This window comes from Nycticebus coucang, chromosome 15 (genome assembly GCF_027406575.1).
Source record: "Nycticebus coucang isolate mNycCou1 chromosome 15, mNycCou1.pri, whole genome shotgun sequence".
NCBI lineage: Eukaryota > Metazoa > Chordata > Mammalia > Primates > Lorisidae > Nycticebus > Nycticebus coucang.
In genome coordinates this window covers 16,485,633-16,506,257 of record NC_069794.1, presented here as the reverse complement: position 1 = coordinate 16,506,257, position 20,625 = coordinate 16,485,633, and the positions used below count along the sequence as shown (strand labels likewise).

The window sequence follows — 20,625 nt, the reverse complement described above, 5'->3', positions numbered from 1 at the left end:
GCACCGCAGGTGTAGTCCCACCAATCACCCTCCCTCTGCCCATCCTCCCCCTCCCTCCCCTCCCTCTCCCTCTTCCCCATATTCTTAGGTTATAACTGGGTTATAGCTTTCATGTGAAAGCCATACATTAGTTTCATAGTAGGGCTGAGTACATTGGATACTTTTTCTTCCATTCTTGAGATACTTTGCTAAGAAGAATATGTTCCAGCTCCATCCATGTAAACATGAAAGAGGTAAAGTACAGCGGCAGCCAGCCCCTCCCCCACAGCCGATTGCAGTTGCCAGTTTACAGGAGAATGTCGGAGCAGAGTGGAAAGACAGTATTTGCTTTGAAAGCCACTTTAAAATGAGTGTGCCAAAGTGAAACACATTTGGCAAGGCAATGCATTTCATAATTTCCTGCAGCAAAACTGTAATCATGACTTGTGATTACATTAGCATAATATCAGAGAAATGGATTCAGGGCAGCAATACCTCTCGATGTTAGATACTTTACAGTGACACAGAGCAAGACACACAGTTCCTGTTAATGACGAGTGCCTCGAAGGGAGGCATGGAGACGTGCCAGCACTGCTTTACCTCTGTGTCTCTGCCCTCAGCCAGCAAGCTAACTCCTCAATCAGACTTCTTTACTCAAGAATATCTGATGGCTGAAATAGTTTGAGTATGGGCTTAAGATATAGGGGGTGGTGGAGTCTTGCACTGCAGCTGGAACTATAGGTGCTAACCAAACGCTGGCTAATTTTTCTATTTTTAGTAGAGACAGGGTATTGCTCTTGTTCAGGCTGGTCTTGAACTCCTGAGCTCAAACAATTCTCCAGTCTGGGCCTCCCAGAGTGATTTGATTACAGGTGTGAGCCACCATGCCTGGCCAAGATTTATTTTTCCTTTCCTTTCCTTTTCCTTCCTCCCTTCCTTCTTTCTTTTCCTCTTTCCTTCCTTCCTTTCTTCCAAAATCCAAGCACAATCAAAAGAACTTCTATTTTTCCAGGTAATTCAAGACTTCTAAATGAAAACTTATGTCTAGCAACTTACTTTCTTTCCATTTGTATGGTCCATCTTATTGATGCTCAAAAATGCTAAAATTTCACTGTGTGTGTTAGAGCATTATTGGGAAGCGGTAGCCAAAAGGGAATGCCTTACATCATGAACGAGAAGGCAGGTGTTTTCTTGGTGAGTTTGGAGTGTGTGAGCCAGAACAAGATTTCGGGAGGCAGAGGGATGGATGGGTAAAGATGGAGCAGTCAGGGAAGAGCTTGGTGCTAGGATTTTGCGCTGAACTAATAAAGGAGCATAGGGGATTCTAAGCCATTCAGTGCAAGAATGCTTCGCAGAAAGTTACCCTCCCAGGCTTTCCTCGGCTTCTCAGTGGAACTCAGAGCACAACAGCATAGCCAAGTTGTTGTGGTACTACGTACACTGGGGCCAAACTGGGACATCTCTCATCTGTATCCACTTGTCTTGATAGCAAAAGGCAAATTTCCTGAAGTCTCTTCTTGAGCAGAAGCAAGATCCTACATATAACTTTCAAGGCACCCAAACACTTTCTTTGGATGTCCTGAACCCCTCGAACCCTGACCAAAACTAACCATCTCACAAATGTTCACTCTGTTTTAAAAGTTCTGAGCATCCGCTATATTATTTGAACAGCAAACTATGTAAATAAACATTCATTCAAATTAAGTTTTTGTTTTGTTTTTTTGAGACAGAGTCTCAAGCTGTCACCCTGCGTGGAGTGCCATGGCATCCTAGCTTGCAGCAACCTCTAACTCTTGGGCTCAAGTGACCATCTTGCCTTAGTTTTTCTATTTTAGTATAGATAGGGTCTCGCTCTTGCTCAGGCTGGTCTCGAACCTGTGAGCTCAGACAATCCACCCACCTTTGCCTCCCAGAGTGCTAGGATTATAGGTGTGAACCACCTCGGCTGGCATAAACTTAATGGTAAAGATAAATAGAATTTCACACAAAATTAATCTTCTGCATACTTAATGATAGTTGAATTGAGGTCAATAGTGGAAAACTCACATAGGAATAATTGTAGAGTTTTACAGTCATACTACAAATTTGGGAGGTCAGAATAAATAATAAGGAAAGGAAAAATTAAGCAGGAAAAAAAGCTACTTAAACTTGACTCTGAAAATCCAAGAAAGCCAGAGGCTAACAGGTTTCTCTGTGTTTAGGACAGAAACTGCCTGCATAGGTCACGTGGCTAACATGGCAAGGATACTGTTCACAGTGAAGTTGTTCCAATTTTTTTTTAACAAATAAAAGTTTCCCAGCTTAATTCATGAATTTTTTTTTTTTTTTTTGAGACAGGGTCTCACTCTGTTGCCCAGACTAGAGTGCCAGGGTATCAGCTGAGCTCACAGCAACCTCAAAGGTTCAAGCGATCCTTGCATCTCAGCTCCCCAGAGTGCTATGATTACAGGTGTAAGCCACTGGCACCCAGCCAAGCACATGCAATCTTCATTACAAACCACACAAGGAAATATGGGAAAAGAAAAATTATAGCCCCACCTCACATTATTACACATGTGGATATAAAATTATTCTGTATGCTGTGGCACATCTCTATAACCCAGCACTTTGGAAGGCCAAGGCAGGAAAGAGAATTGCTTGAATCCAGGAGTTTGAGATCAGCCAGAGGAACATAGGGAAACCTGTCTCTACAAAAAAAAATAGAAAATAAATAAAAAGAAAATGTGTTGGGTGGCGCCTGTGGCTCAAAGGAGTAGGGCGCCAGCCCCATACGCTGGAGGTGGTGGGTTCAAACCAGCCATGGCCAAAAACTGCCAAAAAAAAAAAAAGAAAATGTGTCAATATAATTCATCACTTCAATGGACTAAAAGAGAAAAATCATATGATTAATTCAGCTTTTCCAGGAGAAACAATTGATAAAGGACATAATTGATGATTTCAAAAAAAGAAACCAAGAACAAACTAAAAACAGAAGAGCATCTTCATAACTTGGTGGCTGGGTGTGGTGGCTCATGCTGGCAATCCCCACACTTTGGGAGGCTGAGGCAGGAAGATTGCTTGAGGCCGGCTTGACGTCTGTGGCTCAAGCAGCTAAGGCACCAGCCACATACAACTGAGCTGGGGTTCAAATCCAGCCCGGGCCTGCCAAACAACAATGATGGCTACAACTAGAAAAAGCCAGGCGTTGTGGCAAGCGCCTGTAGTCCCAGCTACTTGGGAGGCGGAGGCAGGAGACTTGCTTGGGCCCAGGAGTTGGAAGTTGCTATGAGCTGTGATGCTACAGCACTCTACCCAGGGCGACAGGTTGAGGCTCTGTCTCAAAAAAAAAAAAAAAAAGATTGCTTGAGGCCAAGAGTTCCAGACCAATCTAGGCAACATAGTGAGACCTTATTTCCCTGTCTTAAAAAAAAAATAAACTAAAATAAATTAAAATAAATAAATTAGACACAATTCTCATCATGCATTAATGTTTTCATGATTTTTTATTTCCCCCCAAATTTTATTTTTAAATTTTCCAAACCAGAAAAGTTAAAAGTATAAAGAACACCCAGCCACCTTTGTCCACGTTCATCAATTATCAACAACACATTGCCATCTTGGCTTTATACGGACTTATTTTTCCAAACCATTTGAAACTAAGTTGATAATGTCTTGCCTCTCCATCCCTAAAATGAATCACCTGTGAACAAGGACGTTTTTTCCACATCACAACAACAATAAATCAACCCCAGGGGGATGGGGGTCACGGTGTATGACACATCTCTTGGGAGCAGGACACAAGTATAAGAGGGACTTTAACAAATGCAACCAATGTAACCTAATTCTTTGGGCCCTCAATGAGTTTCAAACAATAAAAAAAGAGAAAAAAATAATAATCAACCCCATTCAAGATCTAATCAAGAATTATACACTGAATTTAGTTTTTATATCTTTAATTTCTTTTCACTATCAGAAATGTGCATGAAATTGGATCTGATATAATTTAAAACAATTTTATGTCTTCAGAAACTAAAGAAAAATTACAGTGAGCTATGATTGCTCCACTGAACTGCAGCCTGGGTGACAGAGCAAGAACCTGTAAAAAAAAAAAAAGAAAAAATACAGACTCTGAGCTGAGAAATATGAAGGTGAGAGGCTATAAAAAAAAAAAAAAGAAAGAAAGAAAAAATAAGTTACAGAAGAATATCTACAATATAATTCCATTTATGTTAAGATTCAAGAAATAAAGCATGTAAAAATAAAGCAATTGGTCAAATAAGCCTTAACTGTTACTGTATAATTTGTACTTTGTAATATCTGGTAGTTGCACGGTTCGTTAAGCTTCAGGCTAACAGAAAATTAAGCATTAACTATGGTGCCAAGTTAAAAAAAATCTGCAATACCAAAACCTTCAGGATTCATCTACTAAATTTTAGTAACTATCCATGTAGGAAATTAGAGAGATAATTTTAGGCCATCTTTAAAATGCCATTGGTAAATTGTACCTTATCCTAAAACTCCTGTACTTCCTCGGGCCATCTGAGCATGAAATACTGTCACCCACCCAGGTCTGCTGGCTGCAGCAGTTGTCACAGTGTTACCCGACTGCTGCATGCCTAGACCACCCAAGTGTTCTGGACTGAACGGCGCCACCGGAGAAGGCTCAGCGACATGTCCAGGGCACAGATCTCGGCTCTGGTGTGTGGTGTCGGAGGATTTGGAGCTCTCGTTGCTGCCACGGTGTCCAACGAGTGGAAGGTGACCACCCGCGCATCTTCGGTGATAACCGCCACTTGGGTTTATCAGGGACTGTGGATGAACTGCGCAGGTAACGCCTTGGGTTCTTTCCATTGCCGACCGCACTTTACTATCTTCAAAGTAGCAGGTAAATATCATAGCTTTGTTTGGGGAGGGCGTGAAATGTTACTTTTCCCCCGGCTAGGCTGAGGTAGATGTGTACACTGTTAATCTGTGAAGACGGAGTGGTTAACCAAAATGCCAAGATTTGCCTGGGTGGGATGGGGTGCATGAGGATTGGCTGAAAAAAATTAAAGGATTAATTAAATCATTACTTTTATTCGAGAAAAGAAATTTAAGAATAACCTTATGAGCCTTTTAGCAACATTTAATGCGAATTATAGACTCCAAAGGAAGGAGCGGAAGTGTCTGTATTGATTTAAAAGCTAGTTGCAGTTTGCCTGGGGTCATGGAGGCATCTTGATGAGTCACCTACAAATGCTGGAAGAGGTCTCATTGGACTGAACTCCTCTTCCTTCCTCCCTCTGTCTCTCTCGGTCTCTATATGGATGTGTGTAAATCATAGTTTATTCTAAATTCCTGAAAACAAAGGAAGGAATTCTGTTTTCACAGGAGTTTCCATCTTTTTTTTGAAAATCATGTTTAGTGATAAAATAACACAGCAAGAAAATTTTAAAAGTAAAGTGAAAGAAAATGCCACAGACGTTCCCTTTTGGTTGCTTGGTTTTGTTTAGTTTAAAAATATGTGGGGCCAGCTTTCATCTTTGTGCATATTAGAAATTCTATTACAAGTATATGGATATTAAAGAGAGAATTACAAAAAACAAAGACATTTTCCTACCTCAGGATCCCTCCAGGGAAACAATTGTTATTTGCTTTCATGTCATTATGAGAATCGCTGTCTGCCTCTGCTTTCTGCAAATTTGCTACATTTATAGATAATGCCACAAGTTGTGGGTTTATTATGTTGAAAATTGCCCCTGGTGTTTTTTTTTTTTTTTTTTTTTTGTAAAATAAAACAGACTTTTCACAATCAAATGGTAAAACTGTACCTTGGCCCTGGTAAAGAAAATGAAATAAAAAATTAACAAGGAAGTTACTAAAGCATAATATTTTGTGGGATTTTGTGTCAAGTATGCACATCATTAGTCTACAGGCAGTGCCAAGGAATAAAGAGAGGGTACTTACTTAAAGCCAGGGGATTTTCTAATGATGGTCAACAAACACGTTCAAGCTTGGATGCTTCAGTGAGGTCTTCAAATAACATGTACTTTCCTAAGTACCCATTTGAAGTACCAATGCTATGTTTCTCTTAAATCCCAACTTCCAAATGATTTGGGGGGTTCCTTCTACTCTAGAAAATCTCCTTAGAAACACGGAGGTTTTTGTTTTGTTTTGTTTTGTTTTGTTTTTTGGGACAAAGTCTCACTAACTCACCCTCAGAAGAGTGCCGTAGTGTCATAGCTCACACCAACCTCAAACTCTTGGGCTCAAGCAATTCTCTTGCCTCAGCCTCCCAAATAGCTGGGACTACAGGCGCCCACCACAACACCTGGCTATTTTTTTTTTGCTGCAGTTGTTATTGTTGTTTAGCTGGCCCAGGCTGGGCTTGAACCCACCAGCCTTAGTGTATGTGGCTGGCATTGTAACCACTGTGCTACAGGTGCCGAGCCTGAAACGGAGATTTTTTTAAAGGAAAAGAAGAGTGTGTCACTCTGCACCTCTTGTGGCTCTTCTTCCCTGCTGGGCCCTCTCTTGGTCCATTCCCACCTTGGGCAGCACATGCAAGATATGGCATGTGGTAAGTGTGTTTCTTTGTTTTTAACTGGGTTCATTTTTTTTTTTTTTTTTGCAGTTCTTGGCGGGAGCTGGGTTTGAACCCGTCACCTCTGGCATATGGGGCGGCGCATATTCCTTTGAGCCACAGGTGCCGCCCTGGGTTCATATTTTTTAAAAATGTATTTTGTCTTAATGCACTTCATTCTGCATTTCTTAATAAAATCCAGATAATGGGAAAAAACATGTGCTCAACCTTAGCTCTAAAGTGGTTTGTAAAAACATGGTAGATTTCTGTTTGATTTCTATGGCTACTGCTCCAAGCACATCTTAGAAAATAGAGTTCAGCCAGGTGTGGTGGCTCGCACCTGTAATCCTAGCACTTTGGGAGGCTGAGGCATTGCTTGAGGCCAGGAGTTTGAGACTAGCCTAATCAAGAGGCAGCCATGATGGTGGGTACCTGTAGTCCCAGCTACTGGGGAGGCTGAGGCAGGAGGATCGCTTGAGCCCTGGAGTTTGAAGTAAGCTATGATGACATCATTATACTTTATCCTAGGTGAATATGTGTGGAAAAAAAAGAGGAAAGAAAAAAAACACAATTATAAATTTTATTACTAGATAGTATTGATGGTAGTCCAAATAACCTCTCACCCTTAAAACTTTACTTTTAAAGTGGACTTTGCACTTTACATCCTGCACATAAAGGCACTTTACATCCTTTACATCCTTTGCACTATACATCCTGCACATAAAGGCAATTTGAAAAATTGTCCACTGACAACGCTTTCCTTAGAACATATGAAATGAAGTTAACATAACCTTTCCTCTTTCTTCAGCCTGAATCAAAATCTTTATAAAAGTCACAGTTTACTACAGATATCTATTTTCAGCATCAGGAACTCTGATTCATATTTCCAAAGGAAATGGAGACTTACAAATTTGTTTTCCTTATTCTCATGGAGCCATTGCTAACATTGCTGGTTGTTTTTCCTTTTTTTCCTCTTTGAAAACTTAACAATGGGGGAGTTGGGAAAGCTATCTGTGCTAATAATCTCTCAAACAGCACAATTTATTTGGCCGGGTGCAGTGACTTATGCCTATAATCCTAGCACTCTGGGATGCCGAGGTGGGTGGATTGCCTGAGCTCACAGGTTCGAGACCAGCCCGAGCAATAGCAAGACCTCATCTCTAAAAAATAGCCGGGCGTTGTGGCATGCACCTGTAGTCACAGCCACTCGGGAGGCTGAGACAAGAGACTCGAGAATCACTTGAGCCCAGGAGTTGGAGGTTGCTGTGAGCTATGATGCCACAGTACTCTACTGAGGGCAACAAAGTGAGACTTTGTCTCCAAAAAAAACATAAAAACAAAAATCAGCACAAATTTTAAGTGGAGGAAAGAGCTCAGAAGTCAATGAAGAATAAAAATGGTTATATCACCTTTTAAAATAATAAACCATATAAGCCTACATTATAACTTTGAGACAAATTATCCTAGATTTAGGCCATATCTAAGAAAGAAAAGCACAAAATCTTTCTAAACTGTCAGAGTATTCTCCTCCCCCCGCCCCCCATGGTTGTTTAACTTCATTGCTGGAGTTGGATCTTCTCATAGCAAACCCTCTGGGACGCCCCAGGGTAGCCACAGCTTTTCAGGGCAGCCTTTGGATTAACAGTGACTACATCCCTTAAAAAGGCAGGTCTTTGGGAAAAGAGCATTCATAGCTATTGTAAAAATTATAGACCATCTTCTTCTTTTTCTGTTTTTCTTTTTCTTTCTTTCTTTTTTTTTTTTTTTGTTTTTGAGACAGAGTCTCACTTTGTTGCCCAGGTTAGAGCACCATGAAGTCAGCCTAGCTCACAGCAGCCTCAAACTCCTGAGCTCAAGGGATCTTCCTGCCTCAGCCTCCTGAGTAGCTGGGATTACAGGCACCCGTCACCATGTCCGGCTCAGAAAGAAGTTTTTATATTTATAGATCCCTAGAAGCAGAACATTTATTATAATTTTTGTGAGAAGGAATCTGTTTAAGTAGGTGTAGGATTGCCCAGTTTGAGCAGGCTCACGGGTGTAGGGACTGTCCCAAGATGTCTGTTTGCCTGCCCTGGGTGATTAGGGTAGGGGAGGATCTGCCTGATGTGTGAGCTCTTGAGAAAGAAGGTGGGTGGGGCCGGTGAACCTTGAGCTGGTTGGTGGCAGATAAAAGATGTGCTTGTAGGGGGCCATTTGTTGTCTCTAAGAATTGGCTAACTGTCTGGAAGCTGTGTCCCCCCTAGTCAGCAAAGGCCTAGATGCCCAAAGATAAAGAATACAGAAAATAAAATAGAGTTCATACAATGGGGATGCTGGCTCCCTTGATGTTGCCTGCATAGGTAGGGCAGCAAGGCACAGGGTTTGTTGTTACCTCTCACCTTTAGGATGTTACAGTCTTATGTGATTTTCTTCTGGGGAAGATTTAGTGTATAAAAGGTTCAAGTTTATCTTTCACAGGATGTATCGCTCCTCTCCTGCTCATTGCACATCTGGCCGGCCATGCAGCAAGTCAAGCCCACTGTCTCTGCCAGATGGACCTCGCTTACCACTCATAACTTAAATCTCATCCTGAAGGAGATGATATGTTCAAAGGACATCTTCTGAGCAAACACTATGCCAGCCTTATTCCTTTTAAAACTTCCTGCCACTGTGCATTTTTAGGTAATATACATTACAGAGAACTACATTGCTCATAAGTGAACTTTGGCTAACTGGCTTGATTTTTACGACCCAGCTGGTCTGCAATGAACCTTTTGTCAGATTTTTGTGTGTGTTGCAGGAAATACTGATTATCAAAGGATGGTAGTTTGGCAAATTGCTATGATGCTATATTGCAGCTGGAAAAGGAACACTGTAAATAGTTAAATTCATTCATTTATTAATGAGTCCCTTTGAGCATTCACTAGGTTCCTGGTACAGAAGGCAGCCTCTGGGAGCTCAGTGAGGACTAGGACTGTGGGCCTCACTTCAGAGGAAGGCTGATTAGAGGGAGGCAATCATTCAGAAAACAATGAGCCCAGAATGAAGGTGCTCTCTGACCCCTAATTTCAGACAGCAGGCAGACTTCGCAAGAGAGCTTGTTCTTGAACTGTCTGGAAAGATGGATAGAAGTTTGCCAAGGAGGAAGGGAGAGAGGGCATTTCAGGCTATGGGAATCATCCAGCTCTACAGACTTATGAATTGCATGACTCTGGGCAGAAGGCTTACTGTTTGAATTCCCCCACCTGTAAAATGGGAATGTCACCTATTTTGCAGGGTAGTGATAGGATTAAAAGAGTTGATTGGTGTCCAGCATTTACTTCAGCACCTGGCACTTACAAGCAAAGGCCTTAAAGCAGGAGGGAGCAGAGTGCATCAGGAACAGCAAGTACATGAGTGAAATTACACATACACAAGGCGTCTACACGGGGAGGGTGAGGTTTGAGCTGCAAATGCAGATAAAAGGAGTTGGCAATGGACTGTGAGCTCTACAGAGGGATTTAGACTGTGTCTTGAATGAGTAGATTGCTATGGTAGGTAAAGTGCCATAGTATCATGATAGTTCACTGCAACTTCACACTCTTGGGCTTAAGTGATCCTCCTGCCTCAGCCTCCCCAGTAGCTGGGACTACAGATTCACCACACCACCACACTGGGCTAATTTTCTTATTTTTAGTAGAGACAGGGTCTTGCTCTCACTCTCAGGCTGGTCTTGAATTCCTCTTCTTCTATCCTCTGGCCTTGGCCTCCCTGACGGCTAGGATTATAGGTGTGAGCCCGTGTACCCAGCCTTGCACCATATTTTAATGGACATGAACATGAACTGTATTCATTAATTCTAAGGGAGGGTAACTAAGGAGGAAGAGAGGTCTTAAAATGAGTTCACCTGGGCATTGTTTCACCTAAAAAAAGGAAAGATATACAGGGGACAGGCAGTGGAAGAAGACAAGCAGAGTCACTGGGTGGACGCCACTAGGAAATCAGATTTGGGGTTACTCTGAAGAAGAAAAGTCTATCAGAAATGTCCACCACAATGGAACAGGCCATCTCACAGAGAACTGGATGGAAGTACATGGAAGAGGTTGGTGATCATCTGCTAAAAAGGTTCTAGAAGCAACCCCTGCACTGGCTGGGAGGACAGACCAGGTTATCTAGTCGTGATATCTAAGCACGTGAGATCTAAGGTTCTATGTACTTTTGTAAAAAGAAAGAGGAACGTTAAAATAAAATCTATATTTTTTGATTTGCATGTTGGCTTCAAAATTTGGGGGCACCTTAGAACGCAGCAATAAAAACACCTTGTCACTGCCTTGAAGATGTTCACAGCCTAGAAAGGAAGTTAAAGTAATAAATGTGAAAAAAAATCATTTTATCTTAAGGACATTTGCGCATGAATGTTTGTAGCAGCTCAATTCACAATCACTAAGATGTGGAATCAACCCAAGTGCCCATCAACCCATGAATGGATTAATAAACTGTGGTATATATATACCATGGAATACTATTCAGCCATAACAAGATGGAGATTTTACACTTTTTGTATTAACCTGGATAGAGCTGGAGAACATTCTCTGTAGTAAAGTATCACAAGAATGGAAAAGCAAATATCCAATTTATTCAATACTAATATGAAGACAGTAGATGGATGAATACCTGCCCACACAAGAGAAAAACTCAATTTAATTCAAGATGGGGGGAGAGAGGATGAAGAAGGGGGATTGCCGTGCTCTCACCTAACGGGGGCAGTGTAAGGGTATATGGCACCTCCTGGGTGAGAGGCGCGATTACAACAGAGACCTTACCTAACAAACGCAAACATTGTAACTTCATCGTTTGCACCCTTATATTAATCTGAAATTAAAAATTAAAAAAAAAACGTTATAATTAGATGTTATGTTCATGCTATATTTAATCCTATATGTTAGAACCGATAACAAGCAATACATATTTCCCTATCTGCAATTGATATTTGGGAAGATGGTAAGCAAACCCACAGCAGGTGCCTCTAACCTTTGCTCAGGGAGGGAATGAGGATTCTAAATCCAGGCATAGAGCTTGGTGGTGGGGGTGGTGATGCAAGTCAAGTCCTGCCTTTAACTGAATTTCTTTGGGTCGATATTTTTGGTGTAAATGTGCCAAATATAATCCATGCATAAACCCCAGAACAGCCATCTTGCAGGGGGACTGATTTTCTCCAGAATATGAAATCTGGACTTTGGGTGGGAGTGGGCTTGGAGGGGAGGAAAGACAATTTTCTTCTTACCTTACCACAGCCAGAAGTTCTGGCGGTTACGCCCACGTGTAAGCCTTGGGCCAGTCCCGGCTGGGGACGTCCTGCTCAGTAGGGCTCACGCACACGTGTCGCCTGCGCGGTCTCTGCAGTGGCAGCTGCGCTCTACCCCGCGCGCGGCTCTGTGTTCCCTGCACTTCGCTTCAGTCCCCCGGTTTCCGGACTCTCCGGGTTAAAGCCGGACCTCAGACCTCTTCACTTCTTTCTGGTAGCTGAAGCCAGGAGGTCTGTCTGTCTAATGACCGTTCTATGCCCGCGTAGACCCAACGCCTGTCCTGAACACCAGGCTTTGGACTCACCTGACCTCTCGATGGCCAGCGCGTCTCTCCCACGTCGCCCTGGTTCTGCTCCCTCCCCAGAACCTGCTTCTCTCTCCCCTTCCCGCCCCGTGCTTTCAGGAGAACTACGGGACAGGTCTCCAAGCTGTGAGAATTTGGAGGGAAATAAGAAAGGGGTGGGGACGTGCGCGTGCCCGTTTATTTCATGCCCGTGTTAACCTAGTGACTCCTCAATCCCAGCGTCATGTCAGGGACGCGGCGACAGCAGAACCAGGCCTGCGCAGAGCGGGGGAGGAGCACCTTCCCCTGAGCCCGCGCGTCCCAGATGGCCTGTAGGGGGCGCCCGCGGCTCCTCGGCCTCAGCCTCCCGCGCCTCCCGGGGCCCCCCGGGCGTGATGGGCGGCAGAGTTTGCTGCAGTTCCAGCTAGAATTATTAAAGAGATTTACACCAGGGTGCTCACACCACACAGGCACACGCACGCACGCGCATACACTGTTTAGGCTCTGCAGCTAACTACCCACGCTCACCATCTCCCACTGTGCAGACACCTGTACACAACACACACCCGCAAACACGCGCACGTGAGCACACACCATACAGTCGGCACACAGTCAGCACACGGCCACGTTTTCCCCATGCAGACGCCCATTCACCTATATACAGCCATGCAGTTTTCATGCCTAACTACACACACACACACACACACACACCACGTAAGCACGTCGCATGTATAACACATCACACTCATCAGAAGGAAAGACAGACTTAGAGACCAAGTTTTACACCGACAGTTAAAAAAGAACTGTGACTTACTAAACAGAAATGACTGTAGATTGCTGCTCACCAGCGTCCTGCTCAGAAGTCATTCAAGTTGGATGAGTCAGCAGGGAAAATCTTGTTTCCAGCCTCATCCCCTATGCCTCTCCTAAGCCCAGGGAGTGCCTAGGAGCGACCTTCCATTCCCACCATCATCTTTGTCTGCGAGGAAATGCTTTAAATCATCCATCGTACTTCCTTCCATTTCTTCCAGCTTCCTAAGTATTCCTTTGGGTGAAATCTGGGGTCTGGCACTTGGTAAATTCTCCATAGTGACCCGTTTCCCTCCTTCCTTCCAGAGCACAGCCCTGGAAGCCTGACATCCTGTTCAAATCCAAGTCTGCTGCTACCAGCTGAATGACCCCTGCCTGGTTACTTAACTTCTCCGTGTTTCAGTTTTCTTATCTGTAAAATGAGGTTTATGATAATATCTTCCTTATGAGAAAGGGCAAATTAATTAATATATGAATTAGCTATTGATGTCATTGGCTCCAATTCACAATTCTAGCCTTTCAAGGCTGCATTGAGTATGACTTTGTGTATACACCCTGAGGTCTCTGCAGGACTCCTCCATGGGTGTTGAGCCATCTCTCCCTTTCCCAGCTGCATTCTTCTCTTCCTCAAGTTTCCCAGACTGCTGACCCCAGGCTTTCTCTTCTTTTGAATTCCGTGCTGTTTGTTTTCCATTTCCTTCCAGCCCGCTTCTGAATTTCCAGCTTTTTCCAGTCACCTGGTCACCCAGGCTGGAAACCTGGAGTCACATAGGGCCCGCCTGCTGTTTCTTTGGTCCTCACAGCCTGGCCAGCACCGAATCCTGCAGAATCCCACTGCTCATCCCTCCCATTCTCCCCTGAGGGAGTTTTGCCCTGCCTCCCGCTTCCAGGGTCTCTCTCACTGCCTAATTAGATCGGAATCAAACACTAGAAAAAAACATATTCCACGTGCTGGAATCAAGGCATGCAGCACTGCCAAGCAGGACTTCCAAAGGCAGAGCTTCTTCCACTTTCATTCTGGGCTTTGTTCTGTGGCGTTGAGCGAGCATTTACTCCCTGTACCCACCACTGTACACACACATGTATAATCTCAACTGACCCCAAATGACCCTTTTGCCGGGGGTGCTATAATCATGCTTACTTTTTAGGGGAGGTAACTAGAGCTTTGAGAAAGGACATAACTTGCTCAGTGTCCTGGTCATGGCAGGATTCAAATGTCAGAGTGTTAAAGTCCTGTGTAAGTTACTGCCTACCCACCAGGGACTCCAGCAATGCCGGTTCCCAGCGAGAAGAATGCGTCAGAACAGTCCTGATTGTCCTTTGTAAGTCGCACTGGACTTTGTGCTTAACTTTTTCTTACTCTGGGCCTCTGTTCATGTTGTTTGGGACAAACGCCTTTCTTCATTTCTCTCTTCCTTCAAACTCCACTCCAGTGCCATCTGTCACATAAAGCCTTTTATTTCCCTCTCTCCCTTCTTTTTCTTTTTTCTTCTTAAAGTTTCTACACACAGCATTGAGAAAAGCCTTTTAAAATCTTCTGACCAGAAGGGACCTGGGTCTCCATTAATCCTCATGCCACCTGGTACTTCTGTCACTGTGATTTTGTTACTCTGGCTTGCACTAAGGTTCCTTGTGTACTTGTCCTTTGCCACCACTAGATTATAAATGCTGTTAGAGCAGGGACTTGATGACTTCTGTGTTTTACCTGGAAGAGCACCCAGCATAAAATCCATGCTCTGTAAGTGTATGTTGAATTAGTGAATGACTATTTGTTGAGTTGGAATGATAACAGGAAGGAGTGGACCATGGGGCGTGGAGGCCTTTTCTGTGCTTGCCTTCCTTGGTGCCATTATTGAGTCTGTCTGGATGGTTGTCACCTTCATGTTCCACCCTCTTGTCTAGAAGTGTAGTGTGGGAATTGGAGACCATTCTCCTAAGTAAAGTATCATAAGAATGGAAAAAACAAGCATCACGTGTACTCAGTACTAAATTGGAACTAGTAGATTAAAACCTATATGGTCAAATAAAAGAAAAATTCAGTGAAATTCAAGTAGGGTAGTTGTGTAAAATTCCCACCCAACAGGTACCTTGCACAGGTATGTTGCACACTTCTGGGGTGAAGGACATTCCTATAACTTGAACTTTAATCTTACAAAAGCAAACTATGTAACCTAATTGTATGCACCTCCATATTAATCTGAAATTAAAAAAAAACCATAGTGTAATAGGTTGTTTTTATTGTTTCAGGTTCATTGAAGGTAGTGTAATAGATTTTGCAAAGCATCCTAGTAAGCTTATCAAAAGAAAATATTTCATACAAATTTCTGGCTCTTAGAGACTCACTCTGGTTCTCCATAGGACCCTCTTGCTACTCTAAGGGCCCAAACACCATGTCTTCAATCCTCCATTCTAGAAATTCATCTGGGGTTTGCTACCAAGCTTACCAATGGCAATTTATGAAACAAACCTTTTTGGAATTTGGGACATTTCCTTGACCCCTGGTTTTCTTCTTGGTCTTGTTTTCCTTCACTCTATGGTCTTTACATTAGATGTTAACATTATAAAAAAATCTCAGGCATCATTCATAATCTTCCCTTTTGGTGGTAGAAAACAGCCCAATATTTGAAAGTTGCCCCTGATAATAATAGAATGTGTATACACACACACACACACACACGCACACCTATACATACAGGGTGGGCATAAAATTCGTGTGCATTTACTATGTTGAACTATTTTCAAATTGCACATGAACTTTACATCCACCCTGTAAATGTGTGTGTGTGTGTGTACTTTAATCCTCTGATTCTTCTGATTATTTGAACAGATTCATTCTCTGAGGACTTTTCCATCCTCTAAGCGATTCTGGGCTGAGTCCCTCTCTTGGTAATTAATGAATTTACAATATGGAGGTAGTAGCTGTTGGTCTTGTCCATAAATCCTCCAACCACACATGACCACAGTCAGCAGAAAAAAATAACTCTCTGGTTCATCATCTACTGGATTAAGGAAAGTGGCCAGGCTGCATGGACATTTCTATGAGGGCTCAAGTTTCTGCATGTTATGAGCAATTCAGGGAAAGTGCAAGGTAAACAGAAAAGTGCCATTCACTGAAGGCAGACTAAATTACGAGCCATAATCTTCCAGATAGCCTGGTACCATTTGGTTTATCTCTATGACAAAATATGTCGGAGGATCCAAGGATGATTGGTTTGGAAATAGTTGTTCTTTCATGTGTCTTACTTTATTTACTTTTTTAAACTCAAATGGTTGAGAGGAGAAGTGGAAATAATTTTCTAACAATGTTATTTCCTATCTGAATTTTCTTCCCATCAGGATTTCTCTAAGTTACTCTGTCCGCAGCCACACACACATCCCAACTCAACTGTACTTCCTTAGCTTCTTTTTTTTTTTTTTTTAGATTTTTATTTTTATTTTTTTTATTGTTGGGGATTCATTGAGGGTACAATAAGCCAGGTTACACTGATTGCAATTGTTAGGTAAAGTCCCTCTTGCAATCATGTCTTGCCCCCATAAAGTGTGACACACACCAATCCTTAGCTTCTTAAAATAGTTGTAATTACCTTTTCTTATTAACTTCAATTTACAGGTCTTCTTTTCCTATTTGTAACTGTTGATTCTTCTCTTAATTAGCATGCACTGTTTTTTTTTTTTTCTTTTTAATTTCTCTTATGCCTTATGCCTTTTATTCTATTTTTCCTCTATGTAAACGTTATGGTCTATATTAAACCAGCCTGTGGGAATAAGTGCTATCATCTTCATGTCTATGGCCCAATTGAAATGGAATCTAGGCACAAACTCCAGACTTTCCCAGGGGTCCCCTCCCTAAACACCTTTCAGCTTCCCTAGACCTTGTCTCCTCAGCTCCTCCCTGTTCATATCTGTGGGGAGAACTCACTCTCTGCTGCAGGGTTAGGCTGGTTTTCGTCTCACAACACCCCACCCTCAAACTTCATCAGCTTCCCATAAACACATGTGGAAAGTAAAAACTGTGTGTTCTGTGCAAACATTGCTTGTAGAAAAGACCCATAGGCATACATCTTTCTGGGAACCATTGCTGTGTGCAAGCTGTTTGCACTTAGGATTCCCCAGCTGCTGTCGCCCCTTCCAAGTCACCTCCCACCACACTGGCCATGATAGCCCTGACTCTACCCTCCTCTGTTTCTCTCCCTCCGAAGGTCCCAAGATGAGAACATTTTCAATTTATCTATAGGCAGGTGTTTCCCACAAGATACATCCACAGGCAGAATGGCCAAGTCAGGATATGTCTTAGTGCAGGGGTCAGGGAGCCACTGGGCTGGAGCCTGCACTGCTCTCCAGCCTTGAAGAAGCTTGGTGCTGAGATGTGTCACCCATCCCGCCCCCTTCCCCTCCAGCCTCACCCTGCTACAGGGTTGACTGCAGAGTGGGAAGGAAAGTGTTGTCCTTTCTACCCACTCTTGCCTTCTCCTTTCCTTAGAAGTCCGAGGCAGGTGGCGGCAGTGGGGGTGGCAGTGATATCAGTGTCCTGGGCCTTTCCAGAAAACTCCTTGGCTCATGTGAAAATTTGTGAATCTGAAGAGATGTGGAGGGTGAAGGTGTGTCCAAGTCTCCATAAATAAAACTAGGCATTTGGGGGAGGTGTGGCGCCTGCTTCCCCCATTCTCTTCACAATTCCATTTGAATCCCAAGCTTGCAGATCCAGTTAAAAAAAAAAAAAAAAAAAAGTCCTTTAGCAGAAATCCCTGGCTAGTTGCTTTTTTTTTCTGCTAGGAGAAAAAAACCATTCTTTCTATGGTGGATTCTATACTGACCAGTATAGAGAAGAGGAACGGTGCCATTTCTGGAAGCTTTGATGAGGACTGGGGTCATCCCAGCTTATTTTAAATCTTTTCATGGTTCTACAGAGCCTGTGTCACATTCTGGTTTTGGTTCTCAGGAGGTGGACCTCAGTGACAACTGCAGTCTGGCAGTGGGCTCATTGTCAGGTTAAGAGGCCACTTTTGTCCTCCCCAGGGACTGGTTAAACAAGCAAAGCCAAGGGCCTCCAAGGAAATGGTTCCACCTCAGGCCTCTTCTGCCAGCTCTCATCCCTTCCAGGAAGCCTCATCTTCTAGGGAATCTGCTTCTCTGTCCACCTGCTTCCATATCCCAAGCAACTCTTGGTGGTGTTCATTCCTTCCTTGTCACCCTGTTTTATGGTTTTGGACAGTGATGGGTTAATAGATGCTTAACAACCAGTGCTCCAAAAAAGGTGTGTGTATTGTATAGATGAAAAGGGAAATGACATGGATAACATACACATACATACACATAGATACATACAGTATATATACATACATTTGTTTTAAATTTTACCAATAGAAAGAACACATAGTACACAATTTACAAATACAGTATACACTGCATAATGACATTTTGGTCAATCTTATGATCCCAAATGATTATAATGGAGCTGAAAAATCTCTATCGCTGAGTGATGTTTATCATGATGTCATAGAACAATGCATTGCTCACTGTTTTCTGCTGTTGCTGGTGTAGACAAACAGTACACGGTCAGCTATATAACGAACAGTACATATAATTATGTACAGTACGTAACACTTGATGATGATAATAAACGGCCAGATTCCTGGTTTATATATTTACTATACTATACTTTTTGTTATTTTCGAGTTACTTCTTCTATTTACCAAAAAAGAAAAAAAAAGGTAACATATAAAACAGCCTCAGGCAGGTCCTTCAGGAGGTATCCAGAAGAAGGCATTGTTCTCATAGGCAATGACAGTTACTGCCCCTGAAGACCTTCCAGTGGGGCAAGATGTGGAGGTGAAAGACAGATATTGATAATCCTGACCCTGTATAGTTCTGGAAAGTAGGAGAAATTATTATTATTATTATTATTGTTTTATTATTAAATCATAGCTGTGTATATTAATGCAATCATGGGGCACCATACACTGGTTTTATAGACTGTTGAAAGTAGGAGAAATTAAACCTTTTTTTTTTTTTTTTTGGTGAGATAGAGTCTCACTCGGTCACCTTGGATAGAGTGCCATCGTGTCATACCTCACAGCAATCTCATACTCCTGGGCTCAAGGAATCATCTTGCCTCAGCCTCCAGAGTAGATAAGACAACAGGTGTCTGTCACAATAACAGGCTAGTTTTTCTATTTTTAGTAGAAATGGGGTTTTGCTCTTGTGCAGGCTGGTCTCAAACTTGTAAACTCAAGTTAATCACCTGCCTGAGTCTCTCGGAGTACTAGGATTACAGGCATGAGTCACCAGGCTGGTGAAATTAAAATATTTTTAAGTAGAAAGAAATTTAAAAGGCCAGTTGTGAGGCTCAGCGCCCGTAAAGCACAGTGTCACGGTGCTGGCTACATGTACCTAGGCTGGTGGGTTCGAACGCATCCCAGGCCAGCTAAACAACAATGACAACTGCAACAAAAAAATAGCTGGGTGTTGTGGTGGGCACCTGTAGTCCCAGCTACTTGGGAGGATGAGGCAAGAGAATCACTTAAGCCCAAGAGTTTGAGGTTGCTGTGAGCTGTGACAGCCTGGCACTCTACCAAGGGCAACATAGACTCTGTCTCAAAAAAAAAAAGCCAGTTGTGGTGGTTCACACCTACAACCCTAGCACTTTGGGAGTCCTAGGTGGGTGGATCACATGAGGCAAGGAGTTCAAAACCAGCCTGGTCAATAGTGAGATTCCATCTCTCAAAAAAATAATTTTTTTTTAATTAGCTAAGTATAGTGGCACATTCTCGTAGTCCCAGCTACTCAGGAGGCTGAGGCAGAAGAATCACTTGAGCCTAGGAATTCAACAGAGCAAGAACCTGTCTCAAAAAAAGAAAGAAAGAAAGAAAGAAAGAAAAACAAAGCTTATAAAATAAAAACATAAAGAACTATTTTTGTACAGTGTACAATATATTTGTGTTTTTTTTTTTTTGGCTGGGGCTGGGTTTGAACCCACCACCTCCGGCATATGGGACCAGCACCCTACTCCTTGAGCCACAGGCGCCGCCCAATATATTTGTGTTTTAAGTTAAGTGTTATTACAAGAGTCAAAAAGTTAGAAAGATTTTTTTTTTTTTTTTTTTGTAGAGACAGAGTCTCACTGTACCGCCCTCGGGTAGAGTGCCATGGTGTCACACGGCTCACAGCAACCCCCAACTCTTGGGCTTCCACAATTCTCTTGCCTCAGCCTCCTGAGCAGCTGGGACTACAGGGGCCCGCCACAACACCCGGCTATTTTTTTGTTGCAGTTTGGCCGGGGCTGGGTTTGAACCCGCCACCCTTGGCATGTGGGGCCGGCGCCCTACTCACTGAGCCACAGGCACCGTCCAAAAAGTTAGAAAGATTTTAAAGTTTACAAAATAAAAAGGTTACAATAAGCTAAGAATAATTTATTACAGAAGAAAGGAAAAATGTATAAATGTAGCGTAGCCTAAGTGTACTGTGTTTATAAAGCCTCTAGTAGTGGATAGCAATGTCCTAGAGCTTCACACTCACTCACTGACTCCCCAGAGCAACTTCCAATCCTGAAATCTCCATTCATGGTATGCTTCAAATTGCTATGGCAAGAGATAAATCATTTTTCATCTTTCCTATCATACTTCCAGTGCACCTTTTCAATGTTTAGATGTGTTTAGATGCACAGATACTTAGCCCTGGTTACAGTTGCTCGCAGTACTCAGCACAGTCATGTGCTGCTCGGGTATGGAGCCCATCCAGACTAGGTGTGT

General features: G+C 42.8%; 1 protein-coding gene across 2 annotated transcripts in view; it reads left to right on the top strand.

Moving 5' to 3' along the window:
• Positions 1 to 3,462: 3,462 nt before the first annotated feature.
• Positions 3,463 to 20,625, top strand: part of CLDN10 (claudin 10) — a 171,209-nt gene continuing 154,046 nt past the window's right edge. The window contains exon 1 of one of the 2 annotated variants that reach the window (XM_053563568.1): positions 3,463 to 4,786. In XM_053563568.1, coding sequence (XP_053419543.1) covers positions 4,630 to 4,786 — 157 coding nt within the window. In that variant the 5' untranslated portion in view covers positions 3,463 to 4,629. Of the gene's footprint in view, positions 4,844 to 20,625 lie in introns of both variants that reach the window. The other variant, XM_053563567.1, reaches the window with a different exon arrangement.